We start from the raw sequence: 23833 nt of genomic DNA on the forward strand, positions 1-23833 counted from the left end.
TTCTAGGGGCTGCCATAGACTCCAATGGCAGAAGAAGTGTAATAATAATAAGAAAAGGTAGAAACACTTAAGTGGCTTCGCCGCTTCGCGGCTTGGCCACCAAATATAGCTGCAAGCAGCAATGGAGGGGCCAAGCAGTCCAGAGCAGGACATGGCCTCCATAGCACTTGTGCAACAATTAAGTCACAACAACCTGTTGCACTCATGCAACACACCAAGTTTGGTTGAAATATATGTTTGCGTTCAAGAGTACTGAGAGTTCAAAGTTATTTTTCTGGTATAACACTGCAGGCCTCCTCTGCTCCTCATGGGAACGATGAAACCCAAGTTTGGTGACAATCGCGCAAATGGTTTCTGAGATATGCTCTTGCGCCTCGTTTGGCGGCTTCGCCACCGCTTTTGATCGTCTCTACCGAACAAACGTTTTTGAAAATTGAAAATTCATCTGATTGCTTTCGTGAAACTGGGTCTAAAGATCATCTTTGCCAAATTTGGTAAACATTGGACAAAAATTGGTGCGTGCAAAAGGTTTTTACACTTTTCCATGAAATCCAAAATGGCGGCCACGTCCATTCGAATTTTATGAAAAGTTATTAATAGTCAGGCTTTATATCTCAAGACATCAACAGACAAAGAAATTACTTTATTAAGGTAAACACTTCAACAGTTATTAGCATAAACACGTTTATGCTTCCGGCCACGCCCCCTTTTAGTCACATGACACAATTTTTGGAGGACATCCTCAGAATAAGGTTCCGAGGCGGCGTACCAAATTTAGTTTCACTGCCTCAAACAACTGCTGAGATATGACTTCACTTCCTGTTTGGCGGCTTTTCTGCTTATTTTGATTGGCTGTCACGGACAAACGGTTGTGGGTATCAAAATGTCCAAGTATGGGACATGAAACTTTGTGAATTGGACCAGGGGACTGTCCCTAATGAGTGTGCCAAATTTCACAACTTTCGACCAAGCGCTTCTAGGGCCTGCCATAGACACCCAGTCTTAAGAAGTATAATAATAATAATAATAATAATACTAACAATAACAATAGGTGCCTCGCAGCTTCGCTGCTTGGCCCCTAAATATAGCTGCAAGCAGCAATGAGGTGGCCAAGCAATCGAATGACCCATGAAACATGTTGTACATCCTCAGAAGAGGGTTACGAGTACACGCAACAAGTTTGGTGCGAATCCATCAAAGATATGCTGAGATACGACCCAACTTCCTGTTTGCTGGCTTAACGGCACATTTTGATTGGCCGTACCGGGCAAACGGTTTTGAAAATCCAAAAAACATATGACGGCTTTTGTGAGGCTTGGTCTGAAGATGATCTCTGCCAAATTTGGTGAAGATTGGAAAACATTTGTAGGAGGAGTACAGAAAAAACGTTTTTTCAGTAATTCAAAATGGCGGCCGCATCAATTCGGCTGTTATCACAAGTTATCATGTGTCACACACGGGATGTCCCAAGATATCATGAGACAAAGGAATCACTTAATAAAGGCAAACGAATCAACAGTTATTGGCCAAAACACATTTTTGCATCCTGCAGCCACGCCCAGTGATCACATGACACCAAATTGTTTGGACATCCTCAGATGAGGGTTCCGAGTCATCATACCAAGTTTGGTGTTGATTTCTCAAGGATTGGCTGAGATATGACCCAACTTCCTGTTTGGTGTCTTTGCTGCCGATTTTGATTGGCTGTACCGGACAAACGGTTTTGAAAATCAAAAATCTTTGGATAACTTCTGTGAGGGTTGCTCTGACGATAATGTGTTCCAATTCTGGGGAAGATTGAAGAAAAATTGTAGGAGGAGTAGGCTTTCAAAGGTTTTTGCTAAAACCGGAAATGGCGGAAAATCTATATAACCGGAAATTGACCCCATAGAGTGCGTTGAACTCGTCTCGATCCAGGGAATCCAACGGTACCTCATTTTTGAAAATCGGTCATACGGTTCAAAAGTTACGTGTGTAAACACAAGTCCAACTTTGACCAGTTGGTGGCGCTAGAGTGCTCCAATGAGAGACATGAAACTTGGTGAATATAAAGAGGGGACTGTGCTTAATGAGTGTGCCAAAATTCACAACTTTTTACTATATGGTTCTAGGGGCTGCCATAGACTCCAATGGCAGAAGAAGTGTAATAATAATAAGAAAAGGTAGAAACACTTAAGTGGCTTCGCCGCTTCGCGGCTTGGCCACCAAATATAGCTGCAAGCAGCAATGGAGGGGCCAAGCAGTCCAGAGCAGGACATGGCCTCCATAGCACTTGTGCAACAATTAAGTCACAACAACCTGTTGCACTCATGCAACACACCAAGTTTGGTTGAAATATATGTTTGCGTTCAAGAGTACTGAGAGTTCAAAGTTATTTTTCTGGTATAACACTGCAGGCCTCCTCTGCTCCTCATGGGAACGATGAAACCCAAGTTTGGTGACAATCGCGCAAATGGTTTCTGAGATATGCTCTTGCGCCTCGTTTGGCGGCTTCGCCACCGCTTTTGATCGTCTCTACCGAACAAACGTTTTTGAAAATTGAAAATTCATCTGATTGCTTTCGTGAAACTGGGTCTAAAGATCATCTTTGCCAAATTTGGTAAACATTGGACAAAAATTGGTGCGTGCAAAAGGTTTTTACACTTTTCCATGAAATCCAAAATGGCGGCCACGTCCATTCGAATTTTATGAAAAGTTATTAATAGTCAGGCTTTATATCTCAAGACATCAACAGACAAAGAAATTACTTTATTAAGGTAAATACTTCAACAGTTATTAGCATAAACACGTTTATGCTTCCGGCCACGCCCCCTTTTAGTCACATGACACAATTTTTGGAGGACATCCTCAGAATAAGGTTCCGAGGCGGCGTACCAAATTTAGTTTCACTGCCTCAAACAACTGCTGAGATATGACTTCACTTCCTGTTTGGCGGCTTTTCTGCTTATTTTGATTGGCTGTCACGGACAAACGGTTGTGGGTATCAAAATGTCCAAGTATGGGACATGAAACTTTGTGAATTGGACCAGGGGACTGTCCCTAATGAGTGTGCCAAATTTCACAACTTTCGACCAAGCGCTTCTAGGGCCTGCCATAGACACCCAGTCTTAAGAAGTATAATAATAATAATAATAATAATACTAACAATAACAATAGGTGCCTCGCAGCTTCGCTGCTTGGCCCCTAAATATAGCTGCAAGCAGCAATGAGGTGGCCAAGCAATCGAATGACCCATGAAACATGTTGTACATCCTCAGAAGAGGGTTACGAGTACACGCAACAAGTTTGGTGCGAATCCATCAAAGATATGCTGAGATACGACCCAACTTCCTGTTTGCTGGCTTAACGGCACATTTTGATTGGCCGTACCGGGCAAACGGTTTTGAAAATCCAAAAAACATATGACGGCTTTTGTGAGGCTTGGTCTGAAGATGATCTCTGCCAAATTTGGTGAAGATTGGAAAACATTTGTAGGAGGAGTACAGAAAAAACGTTTTTTCAGTAATTCAAAATGGCGGCCGCATCAATTCGGCTGTTATCACAAGTTATCATGTGTCACACACGGGATGTCCCAAGATATCATGAGACAAAGGAATCACTAATAAAGGCAAACGAATCAACAGTTATTGGCCAAAACACATTTTTGCATCCTGCAGCCACGCCCAGTGATCACATGACACCAAATTGTTTGGACATCCTCAGATGAGGGTTCCGAGTCATCATACCAAGTTTGGTGTTGATTTCTCAAGGATTGGCTGAGATATGACCCAACTTCCTGTTTGGTGTCTTTGCTGCCGATTTTGATTGGCTGTACCGGACAAACGGTTTTGAAAATCAAAAATCTTTGGATAACTTCTGTGAGGGTTGCTCTGACGATGATGTGTGCCAATTCTGGGGAAGATTAAAGAAGAATTGTAGGAGGAGTAGGCTTTCAAAGGTTTTCGATAAAACCGGAAATGGCGGAAAATCTATATAACCGGAAATTGACGCCATAGGGTGTGTTGAACTCGTCTTGACCCAGGGAATCCAATGGTACCTCATTTTTGAAAATCGGTCATACGGTTCAAAAGTTACGTGTGTAAACACAATTCCAACTTTGACCCGTTGGTGGCGCTAGAGTGCTCCAATGGGAGACATGAAACTTGGTGAATATAAAGAGGGGACTGTGCTTAATGAGTGTGCCAAATTTCACAACTTTTTACCATACGGTTCTAGGGGCTGCCATAGACTCCAATGGTAGAAGAAGTGTAATAATAATAAGAAAAGGTAGAAACACTTAAGTGGCTTCGCCGCTTCGCGGCTTGGCCACCAAATATAGCTGCAAGCAGCAATGGAGGGGCCAAGCAGTCCAGAGCAGGACATGGCTTCCATAGCACTTGTGCAACAATTAAGTCACAACAACCTGTTGCACTCATGCAACACACCAAGTTTGGTTGAAATATATGTTTGCGTTCAAGAGTACTGATAGTTCAAAGTTATTTTTCTGGTATAACACTGCAGGCCTCCTCTGCTCCTCATGGGAACGATGGAACCCAAGTTTGGTGACAATCGCGCAAATGGTTGCTGAGATATGCTCTTGCGCCTCGTTTGGCGGCTTCGCCACCGCTTTTGATCGTCTCTACCGAACAAACGTTTTTGAAAATTGAAAATTCTTCTGATTGCTTTTGTGAAACTGGGTCTAAAGATCATCTTTGCCAAATTTGGTAAACATTGGACAAAAATTGGGGCGTGCAAAAGGTTTTTATACTTTTCCATGAAATCCAAAATGGCGGCCACGTCCGTTCGAATTTTATGAAAAGTTATTAATAGTCAGGCTTGATATCTCACAAGACATCAACAGACAAAGAAATTACTTTATTAAGGTAAATACTTCAACAGTTATTAGCCAAAACACGTTTATGCTTCCGGCCACGCCCCCTTTTAGTCACATGACACAATCTTTGGAGGACATCCTCAGAATAAGTTTCCGAGGCGGCCTACCAAATTTAGTTTCACTGCCTCAAACAACTGCTGAGATATGACTTCACTTCCTGTTTGGTGGCTTTTCTGCTGATTTTGATTGGCTGTCACGGACAAACGGTTGTGGGTATAAAAATGCTCTACCATAACTTTTGTGCGGCTTGGTCTGAAGAGCATATCTGGTAATTTTGAAGAAGATTTGACAAAGATTGTAGGAGGAGTAGGCTTTCAAAGGTTTTTGATAAAACCGGAAATAGCGGAAAATCTATAAACCGGAAATTGACGCCATGGTGTGCATTGAATTCGGCTTGATCCAGGGAATCCAATGGTACCTCATTTTTGAAAATGGGTCATACGGTTTAAAAGTTGCGTGTGTAAACACAACTCCAACTTTGACCCATTGGTGGCGCTAGAGTGCCAGAGTATGGGACATGAAACTTTGTGAATTGGACCAGGGGACTGTCCCCAATGAGTGTGCCAAATTTCACAACTTTCGACCAAGCGCTTCTAGGGCCTGCCATAGACACCCAGTCTTAAGAAGTATAATAATAATAATAATAATAATAATAATAATACTAACAATAACAATAGGTGCCTCACAGCTTCGCTGCTTGGCCCCTAATAATGATAATAATAATAATAATAATAATAATACTAACAATAACAATAGGTGCCTCGCAGCTTCGCTGCTTGGCCCCTAAATATAGCTGCAAGCAGCAATGGAGGGGCCAAGCAGTCCAGAGCAGGACATGGCTTCCATAGCACTTGTGCAACAATTAAGTCACAATAACCTGTTGCACTCATGCAACACACCAATTTTGTTTGAAATATATGTTTGCGTTTAAGAGTACTGATAGTTCAAAGTTATTTTTCTGGTATAACACTGCAGGCCTCCTCTGCTCCTCATGGGAACGATGGAACCCAAGTTTGGTGACAATCGCGCAAATGGTTGCTGAGATATGCTCTTGCGCCTTGTTTGGCGGCTTCGCCACCGCTTTTGATCGTCTCTACCGAACAAACGTTTTTGAAAATATAAAATTCATATGATTGCTTTTGTGAAACTGGGTCTAAAGATCATCTTTGCCAAATTTGGTAAACATTGGACAAAAATTGGTGCGTGCAAAAGGTTTTTACACTTTTCCATGAAATCCAAAATGGCGGCCACGTCCATTCGAATTTTATGAAAAGTTATTAATAGTCAGGCTTTATATCTCACAAGACATCAACAGACAAAGAAATTACTTTATTAAGGTAAACACTTCAACCGTTATTAGCCAAAACGCGTTTATGCTTCCGGCCACGCCCCCTTTTAGTCACATGACACAATTTTTGGAGGACATCCTCAGAATAAGGTTCCGAGGCGGCGTACCAAATTTAGTTTCACTAGCTCAAACAACTGCTGAGATATGACTTCACTTCCTGTTTGGCGGCTTTTCTGCTTATTTTGATTGGCTGTCACGGACAAACGGTTGTGGGTATCAAAATGCTCTACCATACCTTTTGTGCGGCTTGGTCTGAAGAGCATATCTGGTAATTTTGAAGAAGATTTGACAAAGATTGTAGGAGGAGTAGGCTTTCAAAGGTTTTTGATAAAACCGTAAATAGCGGAAAATCTATATAACCGGAAATTGACCCCATAGGGTGTGTTGAACTCGTCTTGGTCCAGGGAATCCAATGGTACCTCATTTTTTAAAATTGGTCATACGGTTCAAAAGTTGCGTGTGTAAACACAAGTCCAACTTTGACCCATTGGTGGCGCCAGAGTGCCCGAGTATGGGACATGAAACTTTGTGAATTGGACCAGGGGACTGTCCCCAATGAGTGTGCCAAATTTCACAACTTTCGACCAAGCGCTTCTAGGGCCTGCCATAGACACCCAGTCTTAAGAAGTATAATAATAATAATAAATATAGCTGCAAGCAGCAATGGAGGGGCCAAGCAGTCCAGAGCAGGACATGGCCTCCATAGCACTTGTGCAACAATTAAGTCACAACAACCTGTTGCACTCATGCAACACACCAAGTTTGGTTGAAATATATGTTTGCGTTCAAGAGTACTGATAGTTCAAAGTTATTTTTCTGGTATAACACTGCAGGCCTCCTCTGCTCCTCATGGGAACGATGGAACCCAAGTTTGGTGACAATCACGCAAATGGTTGCTGAGATATGCTCTTGCGCCTCGTTTGGCGGCTTCGCCACCGCTTTTGATCGTCTCTACCGAACAAACTTTTTTGAAAATTGAAAATTCTTCTGATTGCTTTTGTGAAACTGGGTCTAAAGATCATCTTTGCCAAATTTGGTAAACATTGGACAAAAATTGGGGCGTGCAAAAGGTTTTTATACTTTTCCATGAAATCCAAAATGGCGGCCACGTCCGTTCGAATTTTATGAAAAGTTATTAATAGTCAGGCTTGATATCTCACAAGACATCAACAGACAAAGAAATTACTTTATTAAGGTAAACACTTCAACAGTTATTAGCCAAAACACGTTTATGCTTCCGGCCACGCCCCCTTTTAGTCACATGACACAATCTTTGGATTACATCCTCAGAATAAGTTTCCGAGGCGGCCTACCAAATTTAGTTTCACTGCCTCAAACAACTGCTGAGATATGACTTCACTTCCTGTTTGGTGGCTTTTCTGCTGATTTTGATTGGCTGTCACGGACAAACGGTTGTGGGTATCAAAATGCTCTACCATTAATTTTGTGCGGCTTGGTCTGAAGAGCATATCTGGTAATTTTGAAGAAGATTTGACAAAGATTGTAGGAGGAGTAGGCTTTCAAAGGTTTTTGATAAAACCGGAAATAGCGGAAAATCTATAAACCGGAAATTGACGCCATAGTGTGCATTGAATTCGGCTTGATCCAGGGAATCCAATGGTACCTCATTTTTGAAAATGGGTCATACGGTTTAAAAGTTGCGTGTGTAAACACAACTCCAACTTTGACCCATTGGTGGCACTAGAGTGCCCGAGTATGGGACATGAAACTTTGTGAATTGGACCAGGGGACTGTCCCCAATGAGTGTACCAAATTTCAAAACTTTCGACTAAGCGCTTCTAGGGCCTGCCATAGACACCCAGTCTTAAGAAGTATAATAATAATAATAATAATAATAATAAAACTAACAATAACAATAGGTGCCTCGCAGCTTTGCTGCTTGGCCCCTAAATATAGCTGCAAGCAGCAATGGAGGGGCCAAGCAGTCCAGAGCAGGACATGGCCTCCATAGCACTTGTGCAACAATTAAGTCACAACAACCTGTTGCACTCATGCAACACACCAAGTTTGGTTGAAATATATGTTTGTGTTCAAGAGTACTGAGAGTTCAAAGTTATTTTTCTGGTATAACACTGCAGGCCTCCTCTGCTCCTCATGGGAACGATGAAACCCAAGTTTGGTGACAATCGCGCAAATGGTTGCTGAGATATGCTCTTGCGCCTCGTTTGGCGGCTTCGCCACCGCTTTTGATCGTCTCTACCGAACAAACGTTTTTGAAAATTGAAAATTCATCTGATTGCTTTTGTGAAACTGGGTCTAAAGATCATCTTTGCCAAATTTGGTAAACATTGGACAAAAATTGTGGCGTGCAAAAGGTTTTTACACTTTTCCATGAAATCCAAAATGGCGGCCACGTCCGTTCGAATTTCATGAAATGTTATTAATAGTCAGGCTTGATATCTCACAAGACATCAACAGACAAAGAAATTACTTTATTAAGGTAAACACTTCAACAGTTATTAGCATAAACACGTTTATGCTTCCGGCCACGCCCCCTTTTAGTCACATGACACAATCTTTGGAGGACATCCTCAGAATAAGGTTCCGAGGTGGCGTACCAAATTTAGTTTCACTGCCTCAAACAACTGCTGAGATATGACTTCACTTCCTGTTTGGTGGCTTTTCTGCTGATTTTGATTGGCTGTCACGGACAAACGTTTGTGGGTATCAAAATGCTCTACCATAACTTTTGTGCGGCTTGGTCTGAAGAGCATATCTGGTAATTTTGAAGAAGATTTGACAAAGATTGTAGGAGGAGTAGGCTTTCAAAGGTTTTTGATAAAACCGGAAATAGCGGAAAATCTATATAACCGGAAATTGACCCCATAGGGTGCGTTGAACTCGTCTTGGTCCAGGGAATCCAATGGTACCTCATATTTGAAAATGGGTCATACGGTTCAAAAGTTGCGTGTGTAAACACAAGTCCAACTTTGACCCATTGGTGGCGCTAGAGTGTCCAAGTATGGGACATGAAACTTTGTGAATTGGACCAGGGGACTGTCCCTAATGAGTGTGCCAAATTTCACAACTTTCGACCAAGCGCTTCTAGGGCCTGCCATAGACACCCAGTCTTAAGAAGTATAATAATAATAATAATAATAATACTAACAATAACAATAGGTGCCTCGCAGCTTCGTTGCTTGGCCCCTAATAAGAAAAGGGTAGAAACACTTAAGTGGCTTCGCCGCTTCGCGGCTTGGCCACCAATAAGAAAAGGTAGAAACACTTAAGTGGCTTCGCGGCTTTGCCACCAATAAGAAAAGGTAGAAACACTTAAGTGGCTTCGCCGCTTCGCGGCTTGGCCACCAATAAGAAAAGGTAGAAACACTTAAGTTGCTTCGCCGCTTCGCGGCTCGGCCACCAATAAGAAAAGGTAGAAACACTTAAGTGGCTTTGCCGCTTCGCGGCTTGGCCACCAAAAAACTACAAATCCAATTTCCAGCCACCAGACACTATACAAAGCTACTGACTATTACTGCCTCTGGCTGTGACCCTACTCGCAGCGCCAAATGTGACACACCCTGACTGTCACTTATTATGAAGGTCCACAGGACGCAGGCTAATCAATTGAATGACTATGCAGAGGCAGACATGTAGCAAAATAGTTTAGTTTATTTAATAAATATCCGGTCGCTGATGTTGAATGAGTTTACAGAACAATACACACATACATTCATACACTGCCATCAAAATAGCTCCCCACCATGGTACAGGCCACGAGTAACCAGTAACCACAGTCTGACAAACCAATCCCCAATAAAAAGCAACACCATCTGGATTAACACACTACAAATCACTCCAAGTAAGTGGACCAACAAAATCCAGAACAAGGTTAAACTTACACTCCACACAAATGTGTTTGGGGATCTGAACACACAGCAAGATGTCAGAGGCAACCACAAAGGTTACCTTAGGCCTAATACGTCCAACGGTTGGTAGTACCCAGATTGCAATTAACTAAAAATAACACGCATTCATACAAACCAAAAGGAAACAACGACCCAAAAGAAATGTGTTGGTGGCTCTCACTGACTACAGTACAAAACAAATTAAGGTAAGGGAAAACAGTGATCAATTTCGATTGACAGGACGGCCAATGCGCCAGCACAAACGCGACACGCAGTCTGCAATCAGGTCTTCCTATGCCGCAGAGTTCCTCCAGCGACAGACAGCCCCGGACAACACACGCCAAACAATTCAAATGATTTACTCAGTCGGGCGGAAACGAAGTATATATACCCCCACCTTTAGGGGGGCGTGCCCAATGCACTGCTAGTCAGCCCTACCACAGTAGGCTGTAACAACCAAGTCCAACCTGACACATTGTAGCCTACTACAATTTGTAGCTAGCTAGCTGCAACACATCATTAGACTAACTATAGGCTATATTAATATTACTAGTAAGCTAAATATCATAAACATTATCTAACGTAAGCTAGACTTAGCAACACATTATTTCTTTATAGTAAATATCCCAAAAAGTAGTGTATTTTTCTATGGACTCACCTGGTAACGACAACTGCTCCCTCTAATGACCGTTAACTGGAATGACGGTGGAAAAATGTGAGCGCCTCTCACACACCGTTGCTGGATTGGGTGCGCGAGTAGCCTGTGACAGCGCCTCTCACACACAGGCGCTGGATGGGTGCGCGAGTAGCCTAATATATTCCCGCGGCCAATTCAAATTGTGTTGTTTTTCCAAAGATACAAATGTTAGTACAAACTACAAATACTGCCATATCAAGAATACGATACACACACAAATTATTTAATTTGTTTTATTGAAAGACAGAACAGAAAAAGTTCAACCCACAACCCCCAACACTCAAATAAACTGGTACAGATATCGCCATAATTTGGTCGAAATATGCAAATTCTCGGCCGAAATCGGCCCATGTCCGCACAGCCAAAACCTAGCCAAATCTGGTAATATTCCGGTCCATAGCCGGCTCAATTTAAGAGATCCGATGCCAGAAAACAGCAGAGTGCGCCGAGACAACCGCAATTGGTCCGATTCGGCTGGCTACCTGGGGTGGGACTTGGGAGCAAGAACAAAAAATAGTTTACGCGTGCCTGCGTCATCTTCTGAATTGAGGGAGCAACCGTTACGTCCTCAACTCTACTCGATGATTTATGAGCGGTGGCTAAACTGAACTACAGTGAAAGGAGGTGAGTTCACATAATATTATATCAAATATTTTCCATTAATTTAGTCATAGTAATATAATAACCTTGAGAACATAATATACGTCTGCTTTTTAACGGCCTAGGCTGGAAAGCCTGTCCAGGCCTTTCCGAAAGGCTAAATTCATGGCCTTGATGTTAGCTAGAGCTAGCTAGCAAAACACACACAATTTCAGGCATTCTTCATCAGGTCATGCTCTGGATTCAAAGTTATATTATGAACGTAAAGGTAGTGCCAATTGGTTTAGTTTTTAAAACGTGACCGCAATATTCGTTTTTTATTTAAGTTACGCCACCGAAACTCGACACCACCCACCGAAGACGATGTAGGTAGTCTAGCTCAATTGGCATTAGTTATGGTCGCTACAGTAGCATTAGTTACAGCTTATAACTAATGCTACCATAACTAGCTAATGCTATATCGTGTTCGGTGGATGGTGTCGAGTTTCGGTGGCGTATGAAATAAAAAACTAATATTTTATAGTATTTAATATATATATTTTTGTCAATGATTCATTACCTAGAAGTGGTAGAAGTTACTTAGTTTGTTATTCGAACTGTTAAGTAATGGATGCTTTTATTTTATCTTACAGGTGTCCTGCTGTCCAGCATCTCTCCTCTATCATATTGGCTCTCTGTCTATCCTATGCCTTCTATCCCACTCTGTCTAAAATTGGATAACTCTAGCTTTCCTGTCAAATCTACCGCTCTGTCTTTGATTTTGGAAACTCTAGCTTTGTATCCCTCTTCTATCCCACTCTATCTGTATGCAGAACCCTGAAAAACCTTACTATTTTGAAACTTGAACAAATCCAATTGTTGGTTACCCATGGTTATTGCAACCTGTCTGAACAGAACTCTGAGAGTCTCTCATCTCTCACGCTCTCTGTCCCTCCTCTGATCACTCACTCACTCAGGTTATTGGTACCTGATCTACCTCCTCTGATCACTCACTCACTCGGGTTATCGGTACCTGATCTACCTTTTTGAATGACCTGACAGATTCTCTTCTCTCTCTCACCTCTTTCCATCTCCTATCAACACATACATTTATTGAATACTGTCACTGAAAAATAATACCACTACTTGCATTGTATTGATTATTTAAATTAATTAAACCTTTTTTCTCCATATAAACTTACATTGTTTCAATCTTACAGTTTATATCGATGTTTTGTTTAACCTGTTAATACTGAAATAAAACACAGACGTCAACAAGGAGGAAGTGGATTCATCAGGAGTGGCTGTTTCCTGCAGATCCAACCTCCTTCAGAAGCATTCATCTGTCATCACAATCCCACAACAACTGTTCTTGATTTTGAATATAAACAATAATATTAAGATTATTTTCTGCTGGCAAATTGACATCCATAACATTTGTGTCACAAACACTAATATATTAATCCCTTTATAGTGTTACGTTTGACCTCACATCTATAGCCACTGACTTTGCTAGGATTTTCTAGATCAGCATTTGCTGGACACTTAAGTATTTTGTTTTGGTACATAATTATAAATGGAATTGTTTTGAAAAGTGTAACCCAAAATTGAATGCATTTATCATTCATAAGTGCTTTTTATAAATAAAGGCAAACAGGTTTAATCAATTTTCAGATCCTGGTTCGTTAACGGTAATATTCTACTATTTGTATTTTATTTAATATCTTGGTCTTGTACAATAACATTTGTGGTTTTGACACACAACAACAATGCCAAGGAAGAGTAAGAGGTCACAAGCTCAGAGCCTGCGCTGGCAGAGGTCCAATGAGACTCAATGTGCAACAACTGAAAGAGCAGAATGTGTTGGTCCTGAGAGCAGTGGAGAGGTAAAGATGTCTACAGAGTGTAAACGTGTGAAACAGGAAGTTCAGCCTGATGCTGCATGTGTACCACAGGTATCTTATGCAGATATTGTAAAGAGAGGACAACACAGTGATGATCCATGTGTAGCAGGGCCTTCTAATGAGAAGCAGGTAAACCCCAGAGGTCAAAGTGATGCGTCATGTGTACCACAGGTATCTTATGCAGATATTGTAAAGAGAAGACAACACAGTAAAGAGCCATGTGTAGCAGGGCCTTCTAATGCAGACTGTGTAAACCCTGGAGATCAGCCTTCTGAACAACATGTCCGTGCATCCCGCAGCCAGGCTTCTATTAAATACGGCAGATCCAGAAATCAGCAGTGCACCTGTAACTCATTGACCTTTCTTGCATTCCTTCATGAGAATGAAAACATCATCAGAGCAGACCTGGATCTTGTTTTGGATAAAGGTAACACAATGTATAGAGAGACCAGGAAACGAGTCCCTAATCACATCTATCTGACTACCGATGAGCTCACTGATGAAGTTCCTGCACGCAGATCTACACATTACGCCAACATGACAAAACTTTCAAGGTATGGCACATTAGGAGAACCTTTACCTGGAGCTGTGGATAGCTTTCTGGACCTGGAGTCAGGACTGAGCTGCTTGTTGTCAGATGTGAAGTACGCTCTGCTGTTGATGAGACTGTTATGTATTGCAGTATTCAGAACCAAGTCAGGCCGATATGGTTTCTTTGATCCACACTCCAGAGCAGCCAGAGGCTTGCCCCTACGCCTCAGTTCATGCACACCAGGTACTGCTGTCATGGTGACATTCATACGTCTCAGTGACATGATTGACAGGCTCAAGAAGTGCCACAGAATGATGGCCACGCAGTCCTCCTGTAACTATGAGTTGAAGCCTGTGGAGTTCTACAGTGTGAACACAGTCAACCTGAACGATGCTCTCCAAAACACAGACTGCAGACCTACAGCTGTCCCTGTGGAGGAACCTCCTCTGTTGGATGAAGCTGTTAATGGCTCTAACTCACCTACTCTAAAGAGAAACACAGCCACTGATCAGACCATTTCACCTGAAATGACCCCTCACACTCCAGCTGTAAAACAACCAGAGGTCCTCATCACAACATTGCCATCACATGATGCTCCTCACAATGGATCAGAATCAACTGCTCAAGTGATAAACCCTGTTCTCAAGGATCCCTCTGATAACATATTGACACGACAGTCCAGTGACATAATCTTTACATCATCGGTGAGACAACAAGAGGTCATATTCCCTGATAACCCAAATGAACCAGAACTGTCAAGTCAAACCAGTTTCCTTCCATCACATGATGCTTCTCTCAATGAATCAAATATTTCTTCAGTAGTAAACACGGTTCCCAGTGATTTATCTGATATTCTATTACAGGGAATCTCATGTAAATTGACAAAGTGTAATAAAAACAAAAGGACAAAAATGAAGAGAAAACTAATGATCTCAGAAAAAACTCGACAAAGAAAAGAGTTTTAAAGAAAAAAGCAAAGAGAAAAGTATGCTTCAGATAAAGCATATAAAGCCAAAAGAATATCTCATGCAAGAAGGCAATATCAGAACAATCCTGAATTCAGACAAAATAAAATTAATAACACAAGAGACAATGTTGACTTACAGCAAAAACGGAAAGAGTACATGTCCTCCCGGTACAGAAACAATGCTGAATTTAGAGAGGAAAAAAAACAAATCGTTGTCTCTCGTTACAGAAACAATGCTGAATTTAGAGAGAAAAAAAAACAGCACTTTACTGACCGCTACAGAGACAATGCTGAGTTTAGAAAGGAAAAAAACTGTCCTTCACTGCTTTTTATAAAGACAGAATCGATTGTAGACAAAGGAAGAGATATCATATTATTCAGCGATATGCTCATGACCAAGCATTCAGGGTAAGACACAAACAACTAATGAGACAACAAATGAAAGACAGATATAAAAGCAATACTACATATCGGAGTATGCAGAACATGAGATGTGCCATGAAAATAAAAAGGAAAAACAAAGGGTTAAATAGACAAACCGAAGAAAGTGACAACAGTTTGATCAAAGAGACCATATCTGTTTTCAGATCTCAAATAAAAGCTGGCCCCACATATGTGTGCACCGTCTGTCATAAAGCATCATTTCCAAACCAAGTGAAAACTTGTAAAAGGTTAAACTATGTCAAAAATCCACACATGGTTGCAGCATGCCTGACAGGAAAGTACGTCCATGTTTGTGATGATGAGTGCAGAGATGAACAACAGTGCAATGTGCCCGATGAGAGAAGGGAAGAGTGGATTTGTCACACCTGCCATAATCATCTTAAAGATGGAGTCATGCCAACACTCGCTGTAGCTAACAACTTGGAGCTCGCTGACATTCCACCTGAACTGTGTGACCTCAACATATTGGAGAGACATCTCATAGCGAAGTGCATAGCGTTTGCAAAGATCATTCCTCTTCCCAAAGGAAGGCAAAGAGCAATACATGGTAACGTGGTTTGTGTCCCGTCTGAGGTGCAGGAAACAGTTGAGGCATTACCCAGACTGAGAAGTGAGTCTCAAGTGATGAGAGTAAAACTGAAGAGACGATTGTGTTACAGAGGTCATCAGCTGTTCCAGACTGTCACCTGGTCTAAACTAGTGCAGGCGCTGCATAAACTCAAACGCATTCACCCACAATATCAGGACATAACTATCAGAGATGAAGCTGAGCTGTGTGACCCAACACTTCCTGATGATGAGGAGGAGGATGAGGATGCAACTATGAATGAGAACGACTATGATGATGCCGATTTAAAGGAAATTGACATGTGTGAGAAAAGTGCAATGTGTGAGACAGAAACTGAGCTTGATGGAGAGCAGGATGTTGACATGTTGTCTTGTGATGGTGAACAACCAGAGGAGCAAAGAGATGATGAAGAACAGGAAGGTGACATGCCTAACGGTGGTTTTGCTCTAGAATCATGTCTTCAGCCATGTGATGTTTCAGAGGAGATTTTATGTTTCAGTGAAGGTATCTACTCTGTTGCCCCTGCAGAAAGTAACAGTCCAGTTGGTTTTTTCAAAACTCCTAAACTTGAGGCGATGGCTTTCCCTGTGCAGTTCCCTACAGGTCAAAACACACTGGATGAAGGGAGACGTATCAAAGTAACACCCAGCAGTTATTTCAAAGCAAGGCTTTTCTGTGTTGATGATCGTTTTGCCAGAGACACAAACTATTTGTTCTTTGCACAGTTTGTGACTGAAATACACTTGGCCACATCCAGCATGACAATACAGTTAAGGAAAGGAAAGCCTATGACTCGAGATGGACGAAAAATAACTTCTGGTATGTTGCAAAATAAACGAGAGGTTGAGAAACTGGTGAGAAACAAAGACGCAGTCAGATTCATGCAGCCGCTGAGAGGGACACCAGCCTATTGGGAGAAAACCACAAGAGATCTTTTTGCCATGATCAGACAGTTGGGAACTCCCACATTCTTTTGTACGTTTTCTGCAGCTGAGATGCGTTGGCCTGAAGTGATTGAAGCAATAAAAAGACAGCAAGGTGAAGAGGTACATTTTGAAGGGCTTAACTGGTCAGCAAAGTGTGACATTCTGAGAAGCAATCCTGTGACAACAATGCGCATGTTTGATAAGCGTGTTGAGGCCTTATTCAGAGATCTGCTCTTATCTCCTGCACAGCCTCTTGGCAAAGTTGTTGACTACTTTTACCGAGTTGAGTTTCAGCACAGAGGAAGCCCACACATTCACTGTCTCATATGGGTAGAAGGTGCACCTGTGTTTGAGGAGGATGATGATCAGACTGTCAGATTTTGTGTCCAAATACATCACAGCTCAGCTGCCTGACCCACGCACACAACCTGAACTACACAAGAAGGTCACAGAAGTGCAAATACACAGCAAAAAACACCCAAGGACATGTTTCAGAAGTCCCAGCTCTGGTTGCAGATTTGGATTTCCTAAACCACCTTCCACAAAGACAATCATATCAAGACCTGGTGAGGGCGTTGATCCACTGCAAGTGCAAATAGCAAAGTCAAAGCTCCAACCACTGAACTTGTTGCTGAATGAACCTGAAACTGCCTCACTCAGTTTGCAGCAGCTCCTAGCTCAATGCAATTTAACACTCCAAGAGTATGAAGGATGCCTCAATGTTATCAACAAATCCAGTGCGGTGATCCTGAAACGTGAGCCAAAAGACTGCTGGGTAAATGGATACAATCCACATCTTCTTGAAGCCTGGGATGCCAATATTGATGTTAGTTTTATTCTCAATGCATACTCGTGTATGCATTGAGATGTATGTATGTATCTCACCAGCTACATAACCAAAAAGGAAGCTGGACTTTCTGAGTACCTCAAAGCAGTAATTGAGAACTCCACCAGAGACCACGTCAATGAATGTGATGAAATAAGGGAAATCATGCAGGCTTACTCTAAAAAGAGAGAGGTCAGTGCTCAGGAGTGTGTGACTCGTGCATGTGGAATAAACATGAAGAAGTGTTCACGTGGTGTCATATTCGTACCAACAGATGACAACGCACTGAAAATGAGTCGCCCCATGTCTTACCTGGAGAACACAACATCAGAAAGTGTAAATGTGTGGATGACATCTTTGACTGACAAATATAAAGAACAGACCAGAAACACCAGAGTTTGAGCAGATGTGTGATTTTGCAGCTACTTGCAGAATTGTCTATGGCCAGCAGAAAAAAGGTAGAGATGTGTTGCCCCTCCTCAATGAGATGGGATTTGTGCAAAAGCGTAAAAACGATAAGCCTGCTATCATCAGATTTTATCGCTGCTCACAGGAAAAATATCCTGAGAAGTTCTATGGCACATTACTGAAACTGTACATACCTTACCGATCAGACCAGGAACTGAAAAGACCGCATTTCCCCACATACAAGTCCTTCTATAATTGTTGTTGTGTTCAACTACCAGGTTCTAACCATCATGAGTATGTCAAACACATAGTGAAACGAAACAAAGACAAATATGAGAAAAACAGCGAGGAGATTGAGAATGCAGTGGAAGAATTTGAACAGAACAGAGGAGTGATTGATGAATGGTGTAATCTGGCTCCAGAATCTGAAGTGGACAGGTTGGAATGTATCAAAGAACTGGAGGCAAGAGAGCCAGATCATGAAAATGTACAAGAAAATGTTCCAGAATACACTAATCAGGCTAATGTTGCAACAGAAGCCAGAGCCATCAGAGAGCCTCCTGCGTTTGACCCCACACTGTTACGGCAGATGTATCAGAACCTGAACCAGAAACAAGCATGTGTATTCTATGCAGTCAGAGATTGACTGCATTGAAACTGCCCAGCCATTCTGAGGAGGTGGACATATCAAACCCCACGGTCCTGTTGACAGCTTTTACTGGAACTGCAGCCTTTAATATATCAGGATCAACACTGCACTCTCTGCTCAAGCTTCCACGAAGTCTGAAACCTCCATTTCAAGGACTTGGTAACCAACTGGATGAAATCCGATCAGAACTTTTAAATGCTGAAATCCTCGTCATTGATGAAGTGTCCATGGTGTCAAAGCCCCTGTTTGCTTATGTGGATGCGAGACTGAAACAGATCAAAGGTAGTCCCAAACCCTTTGGAGGAATGTCAGTAATAGCTGTTGGAGACTTTTATCAGCTACCACCAGTGCGGCAATCCAAGACCTTGTGTGTGTATGAGCCTTGTGAGATTGACCTATGGCAGGAACAGTTTCAGACGATTACCCTGACTGAGATTATGCGGCAGAAGGATGATGTTGCCTTTGCTGAGATGTTGAACCGGATCCGTGTGAAAGGAAAGTCAGAAGCGTTGTCTCAAGCAGACAGAGCTTTGCTGTCACAGACCATCACTGAACCATCACTTTGTCCACCTGATGTCCTGCACATCTTTGCAACTAATAAACAGGTTGATTCTCACAACTCAGTAACATTATCTCTGCTCCATTCTAATATCACCAAGATTGATGCAGATGACTATAAGAAGGACCCACAAACTGGAAGAATGGCTCGACAAGACAAACCATACAAAGGAAACAGAAATGAGTTACCAGATACACTAGGCGTAGCCGAAGGTGCTCGAATCATGCTCACCAGAAACATAGACGTGTCTCAAGGACTGGTGAATGGATCCTTCTCTACACTAGTCAGGGTAATAACCTCAGAACAAAGTGGTGTTGCACATGTCACTATGCTTGGGCTCAAGATGGATGATGAAACCGCTGGAAGGAATTACCGTAATAGAGCACCAGGCCGCTCTGATGATGTAGTGTACATAGAGAGAGCCGAGGACAATCTGAAACAGAAAGGAGTGGTACACAGACAGTTTCCTGTTAGACTTGCCTTTGCTTGTACGATACACAAGGTTCAGGGTATGACAAAGACATCAGCTGTAGTGTCACTAAAACACATTTTTTAACCTGGCATGGCTTATGTAGCTATCAGTAGAGTGACCTCTCTCAGTGGACTGCACATGCTGGATCTGGATGAGAGTAAAATATATGCCAACCCAGAAATCACTGGAGCCCTGCAGACCATGAGACAAGTCAACTTGGATGACATGATGCCTCTTCTTCGCATCAAACAGACATCGAGCAGACGTGACACTCTGACCATTGTTCACCACGTGCATATGAACTAATTAACCTTGAAAAAATTACATATTTTTATCATAATGAGTCATTTAGTATGGGGTTTTAGCTGGTAGGTATATTCAAGGTTTTTCACATGTGTATACCTATTCTTAGGTATTTCAAAATTGTTGATTCACAAAATTGTTTTCTAAATGTAAACAAATAAAACCTGTTTTGGATTAAGTCAACGTCTGCTTTATACTTATGTCATTACTACAACTACTAATTCTGCAGATCCTACTAATATCTATTTTACTACTTTTGCTAATGGAACTGTGTTATTCTACTACGCCACTGATACTACTGTATCTGCTACATTTATTACTATCACAACTATCATTTCAGCTACTAAAACTAATATTCTACTACTTCTACAGTTTAACAGTTCAGCTTTCAGCTTCTCCCGCATTGTATTTCAGTTCTTAGCATTGTTAGATGATGCAGTTCAGCTTCCACACTGCCTCTTTTGTGCGATTCACACATTTTTTAAATTAATTTCAGCTTGCAGGTATTTTTCTCATTTCTGTATTTTCAGCCATTTAAAAAATGTATTTCAGCATTCCAACGCATTTTCTGCAGGAAATGCTCTTTCTAGTTCAAGCATCTTCTTCTTCTAGTTCTTCCAAGACACCTTTCAGCGCCTTCAAATCTTCAGCTATTAAAACCGTTCAGCTATCAAAGAATTCAGCAGTTTCAGGCCATGGGTGCTATGACTTTTCAGCTTTGTACCTCTTATTCTTGAGTTAATATAAATCAATATTCATAATATTTGAACATGGCTTTCCAATGGAGTTTTCTTTCAAATCCTCTCAAACTTCTTTAAACTTCTTCAACTTCCAAATCCTTTTTCTTCCTCAATCTTTCAGCTAGAGCCACCATTTAAACTTTAAAATGTTGACAAAACCCTAATTTTTTTTTAAACAATTCAGTTTTTTGATATCTATTCAACTTTTTTCAATATCACTGATTATGTTTCATGACTTTTTCAAGCCGTTTGTGAGATTTACATGGGTGTGTACGTGAAAGCCTAGAGTGCAGACTGAAACGCTTAGAGTGGATTGGAGCTTCGGATGTCGTTGAAAAAATATTTCTAGTTTGCCAGCATTGCCACAATTTTCGCTCTTCATGCTTCGTTTTTGGATCAATAGATAGCTAATTTTGTGCTGGTCGTAGACAGTTGTCTGTTGAATCCAACAGACATACACATTTGTTCAGAGCCCCACGAAAGCGAGACAAAGTCCAACTCTTGCCCCATAGAGACCAATGCAAATCTGGTGACAAAATCGTCAGAGAAAGCAAAAAGAACAAGATTTTGAAACTGCCGGTAGAGTCGTATTTCTGACCGCACAGAAATATAAAGGACATCTCTGGTTTCGGCAGAGTCTTGGGTCTCAAAAAATATCCTTATTTTTTGGATTGGACGTATAGTTTTGCGTCTAGGTGAACTTGTTTGAGGTGTGGATTCTAGCTACATTTCTGTTATTCTCTGCCCTCAGCGCGTTAGCAATCATAGCTGCACCATCACCGTGGCAACGACAGACACGCACCACTCAGTCTCTCACACAGGTGATTGGTGCGTTTACTTGACCATGAGAAACCCGATTACTAGCAATTGTCGGTTTATGCCAATAATACGATTACTCCGTTTACATGTGTAATTAGTTCTGCGATTACTCAATAAACGCGTCTACATGATTCTTTTTTATTAATCGTTGTATGCTCCACGGACAAAACTTGCACCATCATCTTTCTGCGACAAAGTGTCGCCGTGTCTTCCTGTATCGGCCCTACTGCTGTATGTTTCATTCCATCAACACATTGAATCCTACTAAGAAAGCCGAGTAAACGCACTCAATGGTAGGCTACATCTGCTACTGCTATTACTATCCCAACTATAATTTCAGCTGTTAAAACGATAATATTCTTGTTACGACTAGCTAGCCTACTTCTTCTTCTGTTTAACAGTTCAGCTTTTAGCTTCTTCCGCATTGTAGGCTATTTTAGATCTTAGCTTTGTTAGATGATGCAGTTCAGCTTCCACACTGCCTCTTTTGTGTGATTCACACATTTTTGAAATTAATTTCATCTTTCAGCTTGCGGGTATTTTCTCATTTCTCACTTTCATACTTTTTAAAATATTAAGGTTTTTGTGCAAATTATTCTCCCTTTAAAAGTAATGGTAAATGCTTTCAAATCATTGTTGGAATGCTGCTCCAGCCCCTTTCAAAAATACCTTTCGGTTGCTTTGAAGCTTCAGCTTATAACTTTCTACTAAATGTTCACTATTTTCAGCTTTTTTAGCATGGCCAGCTATCCCCATTCAGGTTTTCAGCATTCTCACTGCTGTTTCGCAGGAACAGCCTTTTCTAGTTAATATTTCTTTTTGCCCCCCTAAAACTCAGTAAATATTTGGCTTACATAGACAACCTAGAGGCCTGTTCCATAAAGCGAGTTTACCGAATAAGCCAGACTTATGTCAGTTAGTCGGACTCATTTCTAGTTCATTCGGTTCCATAAAGCTAGCTCAACGTAGTTTGAACTCGGTTACTATGGCAACTTAGGCTGCGAAACTAGTCTGGTCCGGGGCAGGCTAACTGTCAGGTTTAGCGTGACTTGGTACTTAACCATACCTTCCTGTAACACTGACCCAACGGGAAAACGATGATTTACCACGGATATTCTCATTTTCTTATTCTCATCAGTTCAATATGTTCAACATTGATAGAAAATCAACTACATAGGTTACAACATTAAGCCTAATGCATTAAACGATGATGAACAATGATTTGATACACGCCACGTTAAACGTAGCCTATGGCTTGCCTAGTTTGTGATTTCAAATGTTTGGGCATCAGGCATAAGCCTATCTCAATCTAAATTATCTGAGGATAATTAGCATAGCTGTATAGTTGTTAACAGTAGTATACAATTGCAAAACAAACCTAAATCCATAGGCTACATCTATATCCTCCATTTTCCCGACACAACCATGTTAAAAAGTTAGGCTACTGGGTAACGTATTGATTAATAGTAGGCTATTTATTTAAAACAATGTCAAAAAAGTAAATTTACATGTGTTTAGAGGGTGTCTGTTTTTTAATCAACGAAGTAACTAAAATTCTAAAAAAGGACCTCAACCTACGTAGCCTATCGTTCACGTCAATCATGGCGTGTCGTTTCATTTTGATGAAGCGGTGGATGAGGGAGCTGTCATAGTACAAGGCTTAAAGGGAACGTTCTTTCTGGAAGAAGTCACGTGGCCGTGTGCATTGCTTTTGCAGTGGTGGATTGTATGATCCATGTTTTACCTCTCTGGCTGCTTAAGAATAGGGTGCACGCGCAATTAGCTTGACTACTTAAATCTGACTTGAATTAGTAGGACTGCGTGAGCTGAAATTGGCCTTTATGGAACCGCTTTAGCCCCGCTTGACTTGTTAAGCTAATTCAAGTCTGGTTTGGGACTTTAAGTCCAACTTATTTGAGCGGCCTTTATGGAACAGGCCCCAGGTGTCAAAAGTTTAGTCTTGGTAGTGATTGAGTTGCTTGTATTTTTATTTACGTTCCGTTGCACGGTTTAAGTAGAAATTGGGTTTTTGTGGCGAAAAGTGAAGCTAACGATGGCTAACTTGCTAGCCACAGTCAATGACGCTACTTACGTCACTAACGTCACGAAAACTCGCGTGACTACCTCTAGCAGAACATTAGTTTAGCAGCTTGTTAACTTCTGGGAGATGGCTAGGCTAACTGCTTTACTGCAAGGCAGCTGCAGGAACGCCACAAGCAAAGAGGCCAGGGTGATAACTATTTACTAATTTTACTTTGTGATATGACACACAATTGTGATGTGTAATATACAATATAAGCTGATATTATTAAGGAAGTACATCTACTTTCGGAAACAGTAGTCTACTATT

The 23833-nt window shown here is 41.4% G+C and overlaps 1 protein-coding gene and 1 long non-coding RNA gene across 2 annotated transcripts; both read left to right on the forward strand.

Annotated features, from left to right (window-relative positions):
• Positions 1–11016: 11016 nt before the first annotated feature.
• LOC134037834 (uncharacterized) lies at positions 11017–13095 on the forward strand. The gene is made up of 2 exons (XR_009932589.1): positions 11017–11411; positions 12020–13095. It is a non-coding gene; the product is annotated as an uncharacterized LOC134037834 (long non-coding RNA).
• Positions 13096–13843: 748 nt separating this feature from the next.
• LOC134036985 (uncharacterized) lies at positions 13844–19927 on the forward strand. The gene is made up of 5 exons (XM_062482223.1): positions 13844–14045; positions 14211–16756; positions 18220–18379; positions 18577–19637; positions 19725–19927. The coding sequence occupies exons 2-5, from the start codon at positions 15196–15198 to the stop codon at positions 19925–19927; spliced, it is 2985 nt and encodes a 994-aa protein (XP_062338207.1). The 5' UTR covers positions 13844–14045; positions 14211–15195.
• The last annotated feature ends 3906 nt before the right edge of the window (positions 19928–23833 follow it).

The sequence above is a fragment of the Osmerus eperlanus genome, chromosome 2 (assembly GCF_963692335.1).
Source record: "Osmerus eperlanus chromosome 2, fOsmEpe2.1, whole genome shotgun sequence".
Classification (NCBI taxonomy): domain Eukaryota; kingdom Metazoa; phylum Chordata; class Actinopteri; order Osmeriformes; family Osmeridae; genus Osmerus; species Osmerus eperlanus.

Bases quoted from the DNA above. Each gene is read 5' to 3' on its own strand.
- LOC134036985 (XM_062482223.1), top strand. From the start codon at position 15,196: ATGAGACAACAAATGAAAGACAGATATAAAAGCAATACTACATATCGG. The intron at 18,380-18,576 runs GTTGGAATGTAT...TATTCTATGCAG, and splicing joins CCAGAATCTGAAGTGGACAG to TCAGAGATTGACTGCATTGA. The intron at 19,638-19,724 runs GTACGATACACA...TGGCTTATGTAG, and splicing joins TGTTAGACTTGCCTTTGCTT to CTATCAGTAGAGTGACCTCT.